A 15,994-nucleotide genomic window follows, 5' to 3' on the forward strand; every position below is an offset into this window, starting at 1 on the left:
CTGCTGAGCCTGGTAGAGCTGAGCCCTGTTGCAGTCCCTGCAGACTCCAGTCAGCTAGTAGAGCCACTAGCTGCGTGGCTAACTGTTCAAACTAGCTAGCAGCAGCTAGTTGCTACAGCAAGCAATATCTACAGCAAACAGTTTAGTGAGCAGCAGTTGGTAGATACTCTGGTGATATGAGGCCCCTATTCATTTGGAGCAACCTTTGACAAGGTGGCGAATCTTCACACACACACATCACACCTTTAAAGAAATGAGCTGACACATGAACACACTTAAAACAGACAAATAACAAAACGATTTAACTCCGCAGCCTACTCAACAACAGTAGAATCACAAAAATCAAGGAGAAATGATGGAATAAACACAATCTGAGCAAGTCAACAACATCAGGCAGGCATGACGCTCCACTTCTGAAACATTCCCCTAGGATATGAAGTCATGTGGAGGATGGAACAAAACAGCGGTGCACACACCAGGTAACAGAGATGTGCCCAGTGGAATCACAGGGTTACAGCAGCTCATATTTGACTGGCGGTACATGCAAGTTAGCATAAAATAAGAAAACCAAATTGCTTTTTAGTTAGAAGGGGCCCCAATCCTATAGCCAGGAAGGCAACTTATTATGTTGTTGCCAATAAACGATCAGTGTCGTTATATGATTTTTTATTTTTTTTTCAAGTAATAGGGTTTGATGCATGTGGACGAGCCTGACATGTACAGCTATCTAATCTACAGATAATGCATTTCTGACATATGTACCTTTTCATTGTTCGGTCACTTGATTAGGCTGTTTTGGTTGTCTGTCTGATGTGACTCCACTGTAAATTAATTATAGCTTTGGTGAAGCCTTATATGAGCTTACTATGCAACCTTTTACTATGATCTAAGGTTGCCATCGCTGTACAGTACCTGTAATCCACAAACAAATTCAGCTAGCCAACTTAAGAACCATCAAACAGCATCCGGCTTCCATAACGCAACCATAATGCAAATAGCTGTTATTTCAGAGAGGTTTTTGTATTTTATAAGCAGAGTGAAGAGCTGAAAAGTGCAGTGTCTGGATGAGGCTGTAAAGTGCAGGCATACAGCTCAAAGAAGCTCCAGCCTCCAGCTCGCCTAGAGCAGAGAAGCCATAGAAACCCCTAATGACTCATATGTCACAGTTCACAAAGAGAAGCTGCTGCACAGTGAAAAATATACAGAGCACTCTAGTGTTGAACTGTGAAGCCCTTGGCATTACCATGATTCAATACAATGACACATGAAACAGAACATTGTCTGCTAGATCTATGGCCAAGATATACAGTTGCATAACCAGCTCCTTCTCTCATATGATTGTCATTTTGTGGTCCACAAAATGTAAAATATTATTCAGGCAGATGGCATATGGATCTCTATAGTAAGTTATGGAGAATACACCAATCTGCAGATTTATACACACCAAACTCTTTGCAGAAAACTGATCAAATATGTTGAGGGACTTTGTTGAGGGATTAGAGTCAGTGTCAGGGTTGTCCTCAGGTGACAGAAGATCTATATTTTGTTTGCACAATTTCTTGCGTCAGTAAATGGCAGGAGTGAAATTGAAGTCAGTTAGACACCTCCTCACAGGAAGTCGTAGTGTGTGTCTCTTTATTGACTGATGGTCCTTCTTATTTTGATTATAAGATTTTGTGAATTGAATAGCTGAATATATATTCAGGTTTTTGACTGTTGGTCAGACTCTGGGAAAGTGTGATAGGTGTTTATCACTATTTTCTGGCATTTTAAAGATGATTTATAAACGATTAATTGATTATTAGGGAGAATATTCAAGATTAATTGATAATCCAAACAGTTGTGAGCCACATCCCTGGTGCTTACTGAATTGAAAGGGAAAAAGTAGTCCCAATAATGTGAGCTATGACAGTAGCTAATGTGAAGAGCTTACATAATATGGTGCAGCAGTGATGAGAACTGCTGATCACTTTCTCTTAACCAAGGCTCTATTTTCCACATGGCAATGTGAGCATCTGGCTCAGGACTCCCAGAGGCCCAGGAAGCCTCAGGCTGACTGTCAGTTGGCTTGTGAAAATTTGTTTAGATGGAAAATTGTATAAAAACATTCAAAACTAAATCATAGTTTCAATTTAGCTCAAGCTACGTTATCTCTTAGTCTTTAGGCTCTGTCTTGTTTAGGGGTTGTGTGTGAAAATGTAGTTTTACATATTAAAAGGTAAACAAAACTATTGTAGCAGACTTAGGTTACTTGTTGCAAGAAATCCAGCAGAGAGATGAACTCGCAGGAAATGCTCTTTAATTTGCAGCTTTCAAACTAGACAAATTGCATCCACACAGGTGGGAAGTCACTAATCGTGTGAGTCACTTCACTCATGGTGCAACACCCAACAGCAACCATAATCTATTAGAAACATTTGATGGCGTAGGGAAGGGGTCTAGGAAGCATCTGCAGCTCTCCAATGTTGCAGGGGAGAGGCCAGTCCCTAACTACTGCCATCTTCACTTGTTGGTGGACTGCTGCACTGGCAACAAGACAGGGTGAAGACACAGACCAGCCTGGCGGCTAGCGTGGAAAACATCCCCTCAGGTTGGACAGCGCACTGTCAAAGGCTGCAACCTGGGCTAGGAGATCATCCAGGTAGACAACACAGCAGCTCTGGCGAATTTCAACCAAGACCCTCTCCATGAGACACTCGAAGGTGGCTGGGGTATTGCAAAGGCCAAAGGGCATCACCTTAAACTACTACATCCCTTGGCCAATGGAAAATGCAGTCTTGTGTTGTACCTTCAGTGGCAACTCCACCTGCCAGTAGCTGCTGCAGAGGTTGAGGGAGCTGAAACTGCCTCTAAGAACTCGCAGCTCCCATGGCACGGGTCAACCTTTTGCTGCCGGCAGCTGGGCGGAGGACCCCCCCAGTTGGTGGCTCTAACACAGTGGACCCTCGAAGTGGTGGTTATGATTCGTGTACCCACTGTCTTTGGGTGATGGCATTGAGGTGAAAAGCCCCTAGTAGGGGTGTGCAGAGCAGCCGATATTTGTATCTGTATTTGTATTTGTTGAGGGGGGAAAAGTATTTGTATTTGTATTTGTATTCGAGTAAAATTCAAAATAGGCGTAAAATATATTTTTTTTTTTGAGTTACACTTCTAATATTCGTTATAGTGTAAGTATTCTTTAATTATCCATTATAATAATTATGGATATGCAATATTGGTTGATGTTTTTCCATAAATCCAGCAATGAACATGTAACAAGGAATGTCATTGAAAAGAAAATAACATAACAGCCATTACCTCATCCATGGTTAAACCAACAACTAATAAAATATCATTGTGAACATTATGAACCCCACCACCACCCGTCCTTGTTGGAGGACGTTGAGCAGACAGAATAAAAACAAATAATACTTAAAAGAACTGTTCTTTCTAATGCACAGAGCTCCAAGAACTAAACTTGATCTGTAAATAATATGACATAGTAGCCTATAGCTAACGGTCATTATGCTTCTGGCCTCTACCTGGTTTTTTTACTAATCTTAACCAACTACCAACTCTTCTCTTCATTGCCTAAAACCCAACCAAAGCACCGAGCAAAGAATTTTTTTTCTCCCCCGGTCTGCTGTCAGCAGGGTCGCCGGCTGCAGCAGCCTCGCGCCCGTGAAGTGGGCTCAAGCCGCGTTCAGCCGCGCTCGAGCGGAGCGGGGGAGAGAAACAATGTGTATTTCTTTTAGTCTGTGGAAGATCTCCCAACGCAGTGAGGGACAAAGCAAGTGGGACAGATCTGCCCAGTCCCTGAGCAGCGCGCGTTTCACTGACAAGCCACAACGCAGAGTGTCAACAACGTCACCTGGTTCAGCAGCACCATGGACAGCTGCGGGGGCGGGGGGGTCGGAACAGCGGTGTTTTGACTACTGAACGTCACTCACTCACTCATCCGGGCATGTACTGCCGTCTCATGAGGAAACGTAGCTTTTTGATATGATGTTTTTCTTGTTCCCGAATACAAATATTTTTTAAAGTATTTGTTCGAAATAAGTATTTGTAAAAAACACGTTATTTGTGCCTTCCCGAATACCGTATTCGGGTTCGGCTCCACCCCTAGCCCCTAGGCTGGTGGCAGCAGCACCATGGACAGACAGGTTCTAGCTGATGGTGACAGTGTGGAGGAGTCTCCAGCTGGTGGCAGGCCATGGTTGGCCCCTTGGCTGCTGGTGAAGGAGTGGGGGACTCTAGGGCCTTCAATAGCGTGGAGGCATGTTGCGGTCCTTCTTCACTAGTGATGTGGATTGTTATGATCTCAGAACCCAGGTAGAATGTAGCTCTGAGTATATCCACCACGGCCTCCCACTTGACCAGCAGATCCAGTCCAATGATATGTGTATATTGTATGTTGGCTAACCAGAATTGGTCATGGATGTGATGTGGCCTAGCTCTCCACACCAATAATGTCCATTTGTAGACCACCAGTCATTCCACCTCCCTGTCGTGGTCCTTCTGGAGGTGCACTGGTGACATGATAGGTAGCTTCTTCGTCGTCGCTGCCTCCTGGTCTGCCTGGTGCACTTGATGTTCCATGCTGCATTCCAGAGTGAGGGCAATTGTACCGCTGTTTCAACTGCTCAACTGACTCTTTCACAACATAAAGTAGCAGCTTCATCGTGTTCTGTCGGGGACCCTCTGATGGCACTGGCACAGTGCCGTGTGTAGGGGAAGTGGGGTGCTGTTTCTTGCTGTCACCACTGGTGGAGGTGTTTTGGCCACTGCCCATTTAGGAGGAATGGCAGGGCTGCTTCACAATGCCTCTGTCAGCAGCAGTGGGCTAGCTACCCCTTGCTGGATCCCTCAGCATTAATCTCCCGCCACTGGCTGGGGATCACTGGATCCATTTGGCAGGCCACCTATATCTTCCTCAGGGTACGTCTCCACCATGGCCGCATATTCTCTCTTCTTTGGACAGGCACCTCAAAGAGGTGTAGGCTTGTGATGAGGTCTTCTTTTGCTTCTAACATGGCTGCTATCTTGTGTACCACTTCTGACACCAATGTAACAGACTTAGGTTTCTTGTTGCAAGAACTCGGGCAGAGAGATGAAACGTGTGTGCTACTCAACTCATGGTGCAACACTGTTTTTTACCCAAACAGCAACCATAATCTATTATAAAAATTTGAAGAAGACATTAGCACGAACTACTGCATAACACGCAACATTAGTTATAATTCAGAACACATTTAAACACAGTTTACTTCCACCTATGGCCTCAAACAGACTGACTCAAGCATGTTGGGAAACTCAGGCCACCTACCGCCCAACCCGCTACACTATATTTGCATTCAAACACATTGTGTTTTTTGGTGAGATCTAAGAAATGTGTTGAGTGCCTTTCCTTTATCATAAAACATTTATTTTAGAAGAATTTGAGAATAACATTGTTCATATTAGGAATGTTAATGTTGAACAATGAAATGGTTAACCAACAGAGAATATTTTTGACCATTTACGTAAGTTGGCCTATAGTTTAATTTGAATACAGACACACTGTCTGCTAACAGCACACTGTCTGAGGAGCCAGCTTCCTTGGAGGAACTCATCTCTCTAGTTATACGCCTGGATAACTGTCTTAGGGAGAGACAGAGAGAGGGCTTCTACCAGCAGTAGATCTGCTAGCTCCACTCCCAGCCAGATATCTCACTCTCTGCCAGCTCCCCAGAACTTCTCACATTCTCCCAGGATCCCCAGAACTCCCCCTACTGCCCTGGAGGAGCCCATGCAAGTGTCAAGAACCCGTTTATCTCCTGAGGGACATCAACGCTGTGTTTCGAGCCAGCTGTGCCTCTACTGTGGTCAGCCTGGACCAGCTTGCCATTGAAAGAGGGCACCTTGGCGAGCCAGACTTCCTCAAACTCTAGCCCTCTTATTCACCTCAATCTAACCTGCATCCCTCCAGTGGTCATGTGATTCAATTCCCATTCATGTGTAGCACCTTTGGTCCTGACTTTTAGGTTAAGGAGACATCACATCACACTCTAGGTCCAGTAGGAGCTGCACCAGGAAGTTACTCATGAAAAGGAGTGGGTGTGGTTTCATTTGGACAGGTGACACTTTAATATCGATGCACAACAAATAATAACATTGACAGCTTAGCTGTACTTTTTACTTCAATCAATCAATTTCATCAACTTCATCCTCAATCTCTACTATCCGGGTAGGTGAAGAGTGTGTGTGTCTTATTTGTTCTCAGAATGTGTGATTCAGATGATCTGGAGTCTTCAAAGTAGATTCTGCAGGCCACACCACATCTCCAACACTCTCTCTCACTTAGAATCGCTGGGCTGGGCTGGCCACCTTAATCGTCTCTCTCTCTATTTCTCTGACAGTTGATCAGACTAGCAAAAAAAAAACAACCTACACAGAAAGTGCAAAGTTGTAAGGATCTTCATCTGATTCTGTCTCAGTTCCTTATGAGATCTCAACATTTTCTCAGTTCTAGGCATGAAATATATCACCAAGCATCAAGGCAATACATACACACACTAAAATGAATTATTATGAATTAGTTCTAACCATAAATGTAACCAATTATTCATGAATTACCATACACAACAGTACTATTTTTAAGAGACACATGATTTATGCATCCTTTTTAACCTTTATTTGACTTATATCATACATTTTTAGCTATTTTAATCCACCTTTTTAATATTTAACTCTTTAATATCAAATGAATTACAATTTTTATACACAATCAAACATGAAATGTACCACACCTTAATGGCACTGTTACCCACTGCAGTGGCCAATAACACAAAATGAGTAATTCAAATGGCATAAAAAAATTAATGAAATCTTCTCGTTGCAAAACATGTAAACTTAGATTTAACTTAGCGATTAGCATGGGCTAACCACAACAAACAATAAAGCAATTAGCAACTCGGGCTAGTGATTAGCATATTGCGGACGTGATTAGCGTTAGCATAAAAGCTAGCAATCTTTTCTCAAGCAATGAACTACAATATAAAGTGCACGAAAGTCGTGGGAAAACATTGGAAAACATCTTACGACATTTATTAAGTAACATAGACCAACTTAAACCAAGTTAATAGCACAATACATTCATTTTTTTTCCTCCAGTCAACTAGCGAACAGCCGGCTAGCAGTCTGCTAACTCACCAGAGGGTCATCAAGCATAAATTCTCATAAAGGGGGTTATCCTCCTCAGCTCACAGCTTATCGAGACGAAACCTGGATCTGTCTGTGACTACCGGGTCTGCCTGCGGATCGTCTATTTCCATTTATCCGTGGCTATCTGCTACTGTTTGCTTTGTGTTATTTTAGAGGAAAATTGCATCGCACACAGGTGCAGACTTCTTCAGGCGATACTTGACTTAGGGGAAGTCAGGAAGTACAGGAGATGCACTGAGAGTGTCTAAATGACATACAGGGTTAGTGACCTGATTTTTTATGCAGGTTACACATGTTTTTGTGGACTCATTGTGGCGCTGACGATAACTTCATTGACGCCGCCTTGGCTGAACAGACACGCCTTCCCATTGAAGCCACTCCACTCCAGCCGTCTGTATAACCTCTCATGCCAGGAGAGAGATTTTTCTTTGTTGGCAAAAAGGATGGGACCCTCTGCCGCTGTATCGATTACTGGGGTGTGAATGACATCACGGTGAAAAAAAATAATCCATTTCCCCTTATTGATTCCTCTTTCGAGCCTTTATGCCATGCAATGATATTCACCAAGCTGGATCTTTGCAACGCTAACCACCTTGTTCGCATTCGGGAGGGCGACGAATGGAAGACCGCATTTAAGACACCACTTGGATATTTTTAGTATCTGGTGATGCCTTTCAGCCTTACCAATGCCCCAGCTATGTTTCAAGCCTTGTTAAATGACATTCTCCGTGATATGCTGAATCACTTTGTTTTCATTTATTTAGATGATATACTGATCTTCTCCCAGAATCTAGACGAACACATTCAACAGGTGAAGCTCCTGGAGAACGAACTGTTTGTGAAACCTGAGAAAAGCGAATTCCACTCCACTGAGGTCAGCTTCCTGGGCTTCGTCATAGCCCTGGGGAGACTCCAAGCGGACCCCGCTAAGATCCAGGCAGTTGAGGACTCAACTCCCGCCAGGCCCGCTGGTCCCTGTTCCTCAGCCGGTTCAACTACACACTCTCGTACCAACCCGGCTCCCGGAATGGGAACCCAGATGCTCTCTCTCACTTCTTCACCTCAGACACACTTACAGCTGACCCCGAGCCCATCGTGCCCTCCCCCTGGATCATTGGAGCCACTACTTGGGAGAAAGAGACTATAGTGCGGGAGGCTCAGCGCAGACACCCTGACCCTGGAACAGGTTCACCAAACCGCCTGTTCGTTCCGGAGGAGGTCCGGTCCCAGGTATTGCAGTGGGCGCACTCTTCAAGATTCCCCTGTCATCCCAGAGCTCAGCGAACTCTTCAGGCCTTGTATCAGTGAATTTTGTGTCTTCTCGTAGAAAACTAATTGTCTTTTGTTTCACCGCCAGTGTTCATCTGCGATCTCAACCAGTCGCCCCGCGCCCCACAACCCAGCTCTCAGCACCTCTGCAGCCAGCACCCTCACCACAAGCTCACCTGAGCCTCCACATGCCACCAGGTCCACCAGTGCCACAGTGAGCAACCTCTCCTCTCCTCTCCAACGGATTCTCCAGCTGGAGTTTCGCTACAACTTGCCCTTCATATTTCATTGTGAAGAATCAACAAATCTTCCTGCACTCTACTCCTGCCTCGTTGTCCGCTTTTGGGTTCTGCCCTGCACCACACAGCATAACAGTTTCTCCTGCTACAACTCTGTAAGGTCTACGGTAATCATAACATAATGCTAATGCTTGATAATGTCAAAATGTTTGTTCATACAAGAAGTCAAAAAGTCAGAAACACAATCATGATTGGCAACAGCCAGTGACTAGAGGACAATCCTGATGTGGACATTAGTGACATCAGTGCAACCAGTCATCACTCTCATTGCTGCCCTCAGTGTGGTTTCAAAATGACATTTGTCTTCTATTGTTTCCCCATGCCATAAAGTAACAAAAATACTTGGGTTCCCTGGATGATGGAAAATGAATGACTATCAATCAATCAATCAATCATCCTTTATTTGTATAGCGCTAAATTCACAATAAGACATATCATGACACTTTCCAAATTGAGCAGGTTTACATACTCCCTTAATTAATTAATTTATTTAGTTACCCAACATTTATCCCATGAGCAAGCACTACTCATGTCTTCATGACTACATTAAACAAATGTTAAGAACTTTATTGGATTGCATTGTGTTGTATCAATTCGCACGGAATCTTACTGAATCGTCCTGTATTTAAAATGTACCATCCCTGAATTGTATTAGAGCAACTGTGTCTAGATGCATATCGAATCGTCTTATAAGATGATAGAAGAGGGGGCCGATAGCTCCTAGACAGATTCATCCAGCCCTGCTCTTTACTGTTTCCTAGTAACTGAAACTGTTGTGACTTTTCAGGACTACAGCTACAGCAGGTGTTACTTACCCAGTGTGGGAGAAAAATCTATGGCCCAGAACTCTCTGGCCCCACAGGATAAGATTTCATACATACCCTGTATAAAGTGTATGTACTGTATGTATTTGCAAACTTAGCAGTTCGAAGCTGCTGTAGATATGTTTACAAAACAGATCTCTGACACACCAAGGCTGTTGTGTATGTAAACTCATAGGATTGCCTTCGACCTATCTGCTGTAGCAGACTCCCTGTCTCCCACGTTCCTGAGCTTAGAGGATATAACCTGAAACTAGAGAAGGGATTGACTCGACAATGCACTGTGTATACAGTTGTGCTGTTATTTTGTTCCTCCTTGATCCTTGATCACCTCCTTGTATAAACTACTTCAACGTAAGTCATTGGTGTCTCTGAGTCTTCTTCATCTCTCCTGAATGGTCAAGCAAGCCGAATTTACACAACACCCGGCTAGGCTGTTCCTTCACTGTGGATTTGTTTTGCTCTATCTAATTAATGTGTGGGTTTCTCTGAGAAACAGTTGGTCAACATGAATAATATTTTAATTTGCCAAATGTGACTTTCATTTCTGCAGTGCAGGCAGTACAGGCTGATCACTCCAATCAGTATCAAAATCATTTCACTTGTGAATTTCACTTTCACCCAATAAAACGTTAAAAAGTTAATTCTCCTTGGAAATGCATTTGGGAAAGCGTAATTAGTAATACTCCTGCATTTCTCTCTTCAGCTATAGCAGTGGTGCTTCTGCATCTGATACTCTGGACTATTCCTCTTTTTTAAATCAGGAATAAAATTCCATTTATTTCAATTACATTCCTCTCTCCCTTAGCAGCATGACTCCAATGCTGCAGAGTTTCTACTGTTTTTCATCATAGATGGAGGAAGATAAGAGGAACATGTGTTGGAGTTTGAATTTGGATCGCAATTATAAAACAAACTTTACACTTTATGAAATTTGCATTATCTAACCACACAAGATTATTCCTTGATCTCGTCAACAAGACTTTGGGTTTGTGAAATAATGTTCAGAAATAATTTCTAACCCTGGGGTAAAAGATAAAATATTTAAAATATTGAATGTTTAAATGTTTCAAATATTGACAAAGGGCTCAGCATTGGAAAATATTGAATCCCCAGTGAGCTGGAAATGATATGAAAGGCAGCCAGACGCCAGCTGTCAGATTTCTGCTTTATTTCTGTTTTTCCGGGTCCCATTTTTAAGGTCCCCTGTTGGACTTTCCTTAAATCATGCTAGAATCATGTCTAAAGCCTTCTGGTTATTTTTTTTTTTTTCATTTTTGCCAAGAGAGGACTTGTAGGTGTGTGAGTGTTTAAATTCATACTGAGCAGTCTCCTGGCAGGCTGGAGCAGGAATTCTAAGGATCCGTTCACATACGATGGTTTTAACACTCCTGCATAATGAGTGGCCTGCAGCCCCAGGAAGTGTTTCAGATTGCAGAGAGGCCATTGAACAGGCTACTGACTGAAGAAACCAATCTCTTAATGATGATTTGTTATTATGTTTTTACATCAAAATAGAGAGGGCTAAACTTGGATGTTTCAAGCTCCACACTGTATCAAAATAAAAGGCTACCCAGAGAGCAGGAAAGTAGTGATTTTCTAGAAAACTGGAAAAACCAGGATAAAATCACAAAAAGAAATCACTTGTAACATAATTTCATTTCAGTTTAAATGAATTGCTAAAAACTGATCTGACAACACTTTGGCATCAAGTGGCAATTATTATGAGGATAAATGATTTTAAAGTTCTAGTAAATCAAATTTTCAAACTACGTTTGTGCTCAGTCTTTACTTACAGGAATGTAATTAAATGTTGATGTACAATACAGAAAGAAGATCTGTTATTATGCAGAATAGTATATTAAAAGCAAAAGTAAGTATATTAAAACTAAAAATGAGAGCACAAATAAAAACGAGGATAAAGTTGAAATGTGAATAGATGGATTCATGGATGAATAGAAGAAAACAGCAACATTAATAATACTTAGGAGGAATATCAGGAGTCCCCTGGTATGGCGTTATATTTGAGTCAAAAGTCGGGCGAGCGATAACACATCTGCACGCGCGCAGATCTCTCTGCGCGAGTGAATTATTTCGTGTCACGCGCGCAGATTTCACCTGCCGCGCACACTTGTTTGATCTTCGCGCACATATTCAGCAACAGAGTGAAGCAGAGGCAGGTGCGAGCAAGTAAAAAACAACAGCGACACGTACAACAACACTGTGCAGCTGCTTTGCGCGCGCTGGCTCGCTCCCGTTCTCGCTCTCTCTCTCCCCTGTGCTCGCTCGCGGTGAAGCTCTGCTCGCTCGAAGCAAGACTTTTGAGGGGCGGAGACCAAGGCTGACTCCGGCCCTCCTATGATTGGTCATTTTCTGGCCTTAAAATGGAGAGGAGAAGAAGAAGAAGAAGAAGAAGAAGAAGAAGAAATGAAAGTAGTTATTACATACATAATTGTATGTGAGTGACATTTTGTTGAAGGTCAAATAGATGATAAATGAAAACAATGGAGGGCAGGAATAACATTGCTCAGTGCACAAATTTTCTTATTAGTTATTACTCATATTCATAAACCAACATCTCATAAGATGTCATTGGCCTATACATTTTATTGTGTACTATACAGTATATACAGTACCTCACTGCCTTTTCATTATCATTTAACTTTGACTTTATTGCACTGCTCTTTTTCTATATATTTTTTCTGTTGTATTATTCTTTCTGTATTTTTTATTCTTAACCACCATAAATTTCATGTTTGGTTCTATGTCTATGCCAATTATGTTCTTGTGCTGCTGGAACACCCAAGTACCACTAAATACTACCCTAACTCTTGATATCTACAGTATAATCCAAGTGAATTCTCCTCCTCCTCTCCATTTTAAAGCCAGAAAATGACCAATCATAGGAGGGCCGGAGTCAGCCTTGGTCTCCGCCCCCAAAGTGTCAAAAGTCTTGCTTCGAGCGAGCAGAGCTTCACCGCGAGCGAGCACAGGGGAGAGAGAGAGCGAGAACGGGAGCGAGCCAGCGCGCGCAAAGCAGCTGCACAGTGTTGTTGTACGTGTCGCTGTTGTTTTTTACTCGCTCGCACCTGCCTCTGCTTCACTCTGTTGCTGAATATGTGCGCGAAGATCAAACAAGTGTGCGCGGCCGGTGAAATCTGCGCGCGTGACACGAAATAATTCACTCGCGCAGAGAGATCTGCGCGCGTGCAGATGTGTTATCGCTCGCGCGACTTTTGACTCAAATATAACGCCATACCCCTGTTAGCTAGTATTTTATGGCACACATTCCCTCTTGGATAGCATGGAGTGATACTCACACTCCAACATGGATGGATAACAATAAGAAAAGAGTAACAACCAGGATGAAGTAAGAATAAAATGATCAGTGGTGAGATCATTGTGTTCACTTACATGAGACTTTAGCTTGACCTTTAAACTGTTCGGACCTAAAAACAACAATAAAAAAAACTCCACTAAAGAGGATTTCAGGAGAGTAGCAAGTAATCTCAACTAAGTAATTCCATAAATATTCTTCAAGCCTGATTTGTCATTCTGTTTTTATAATGAAATAAAAAAGGCTTAGGTTTGGTGGATGGTTGAACCATTTACAAGCTCGTCACAGTATTAAAATGAGGTGGCCACCCTGTGTATTTTGAAAACAGTGACAACCTATTATTATACCTGTATGCCCAGCGTTACGGCCCTAACGTAAACAAAAGCAAACACTCGAACACAACGAGGCCAGTAACATATAAAGGACGCCGACTCAGCACAGTCAATAACAAAAGAGTATTTATTTGATTAAAGCAAAACGGCCGCAGCCAAACACAACCAAACCCCGATTATTAAACAACCCAGAACAAAACAAAACAAAACAAAACAAAACAGAAGGGGCAGGAGTTCATGGCCAAAATGAACAAAAGGAGAGAAGATACCCCAGACCAGTGTAACGCATATGGGCTAGGCGGTAGACTACGGCTACAATAGCGACAACAGAAGCCTGTTCTTTAAAGGAGCCTGGATTGTGAATGAATGAAACCGTCGTGCAGTTTGAGTGTCTGTATTCAGAGAACTATTTACAAAAACAACCAATACACCACAATAGATTTAGTTTGTTGTTTAGTTTTTCACAATAAAGTTCTTGAGGAAAAAAAACGTTCAGTTCGTATCCAGTCAATCCAAAAAAAAAGGTTTGTCCAGTCCGGTAGGTGTGAGAGAGTTTCTCCTACCAGTTTGTTGATCTAGCTCGCCATGTGAGTTGGGATGAATGGATCATGGTCCACAAGAAGAAAATCCAAAGTTGGTCCAGTAAAACTTGACCAGTTTGTTGATCTAGCTCGCCATGTGAGTTGGGATGAATGGATCATGGTCCACAAGAAGAAAATCCAAAGTTGGTCCAGTAAAACTTGACCAGTTTGTTGATCTAGCTCGCCATGTGAGTTGGGATGAATGGATCATGGTCCACAAGAAGAAAATCCAAAGTTGGTCCAGTAAAAACCTGACCTAAAAAGCCAAAATACACATAAGTATTCCATTTGAAATAACCAAGTCAGTATCAAAAATAAAATCAATGTATGCATAAACATACATGCTAAATACGAATGCATTAATTAATTATTTTAATTAATTAATTGTCTTTAATAAATCAAAGGTACAATAGTAACCAACCCACCTTAGTACCATGTTAATATTCACAGTCAAAGTAAAAAAATCAAAATCAAAAGTCAAAATGCACTTTTTATAATTTATCAAAAACATTCAATATTAAATTTCAAACTACTCAAGCAGAGTAAGACTCAAGTGTTTCAATAATTTGCGCAATATTCATTCATTAAACACGTAGCTACGTTCACAAATATGTCAATGATGACCAAACCTCATAGACGTTGTAGAGTCAACCAGAAAAGTGACATAACTGTTCAAAACAAGAATAATGCTCTAGACCACATGAGCGAGTAATTAAACTAAAGTATTGTTTACAATTCGGCTGTCTCATTTTAAACAAAGATCATCGTTTTACCTTCGAACCGAGTGGTCAGAGCTGAGCTTCCATGCGCGGCCCGACAGGAAATCCAGATGGAGTATTGAATGGGATGCGTTCAATAACGATTCTGGCGAAAACAGCGCGTTAGTGAGCAATTACACGGACAGTATGTGATTTAAAATTTGTCGGCAACAGACTCACCAGTGGCTGACGGTGCTTGATTCAGAGCGCTCCAGTCAAATGTTTGCGACGCCAACAGCAACATGCCACAGTCACAGTGGAGACGGAAGAGGAAGTGAAACTCTGTGACCCGCGATTAAAGGAAGTTCGGGGTCACGGGGCGTGGACCCGCAAAATACATAAATAAATAAATAAAATGGATAACTAAATGCGGGTTACACCAGCCTGCCACGACCGTCGCATCCGGGGTTCCTCCCGACTAAAACTGCCTAACCACAAGAACTAAGCAATAAAGGAAAAACAATAAGGACACGAAAACAGGACTACCAGGAACTCAAACCCAAATGAAAACAACGAAGCCTGGGCGCTCCAACAGGCCGGGGAACTGAAACCAAACGCAAATCAGGAAGACCACAAAAGACTGCGCAGCCAGCGCCACCTCCCTCCTCCGGCACCACACCTGCAAATGAGAGAGAGAGAGAGAGCCGCCCCGCTGCTGTCTCCTTTTAACCTGCTCAGGTGATTGCCAACACCTGAGCTCAGGCAGAGCAGGGCGCAGACAGGACACACACACACACACACACACACACACACACACACACACACACACACACAGCACTGACATTTGGCCACACCTAACACCCAGTAACAAAAATCATTAAGGACCTTTTTGAATATTGACGGTAATGTACTGCCAGAGAACGACAATTTAACATCGAATGGGGGAAATGGTGGTACTGGGAGACATCACTTTGTCTAAAATACAAGGTATAAGTCAGCTGGTGGAGAGATTATTCTCACAATGCCCGCTGCAACTAAATTTCTATAATCTATAAGATTTTAATGTACAGGATTTGATTCACTCTTTGCCTGCATTGTTTTTTGGATGATTACAACCTGTGGCACATGAAGTTATACATTTATTGGCATTTACTGGCATATTTGAGTGCTGTTAAATGGTGCAGCATCATAACAACGGGACATGCAATAGGAAATAGACAGAAGCTGTTTCTCAATACCCAGTACGCCAAGTTCGAACTTGTGAACTCCGGGAATCTGGACTTGCGGAATTCAGTTGGAAGAACGAACTCCCGGGGGACGGGAGGACGGTCTTTCTGCAATTGGAACAGGAACGTACTTGATGACGTCATCGTCTTCGCTGGTTTCGGCACTTCAACTTCCGGTTATTTTCACTGATTAAAATAAAAATGAAAAACTTGTAACTTACAGTTGTGAGCCTGCTCCTCGGCCATTGC

The 15,994-nt window shown here is 42.6% G+C and overlaps 1 protein-coding gene and 1 long non-coding RNA gene across 4 annotated transcripts in view; one reads left to right on the forward strand and one right to left on the reverse strand.

Annotated features, from left to right (window-relative positions):
- The window catches only part of whrnb (whirlin b), a 177,636-nt gene extending 167,736 nt beyond the window's left edge, over positions 1-9,900 (forward strand). For all 3 annotated transcript variants that reach the window (XM_084359805.1, XM_084359806.1, XM_084359807.1), the window contains one exon: positions 8,540-9,900. In XM_084359805.1, coding sequence (XP_084215931.1) covers positions 8,540-8,872 — 333 coding nt within the window. In that variant the 3' untranslated portion in view covers positions 8,873-9,900. The remainder of the gene's footprint in view (positions 1-8,539) is intronic.
- Positions 9,901-13,348: 3,448 nt separating this feature from the next.
- LOC311260877 lies at positions 13,349-15,246 on the reverse strand. Its single transcript, XR_014623068.1, has 3 exons — positions 14,760-15,246; positions 14,595-14,685; positions 13,349-14,077 (listed from the first exon to the last, which is right to left on the reverse strand). It is a non-coding gene; the product is annotated as an uncharacterized lncRNA (long non-coding RNA).
- Between the last annotated feature and the right edge of the window lie 748 nt (positions 15,247-15,994).

This window comes from Pagrus pagrus, assembly GCF_965226575.1.
Source record: "Pagrus pagrus genome assembly, chromosome: 8".
NCBI classification, from domain to species: domain Eukaryota; kingdom Metazoa; phylum Chordata; class Actinopteri; order Spariformes; family Sparidae; genus Pagrus; species Pagrus pagrus.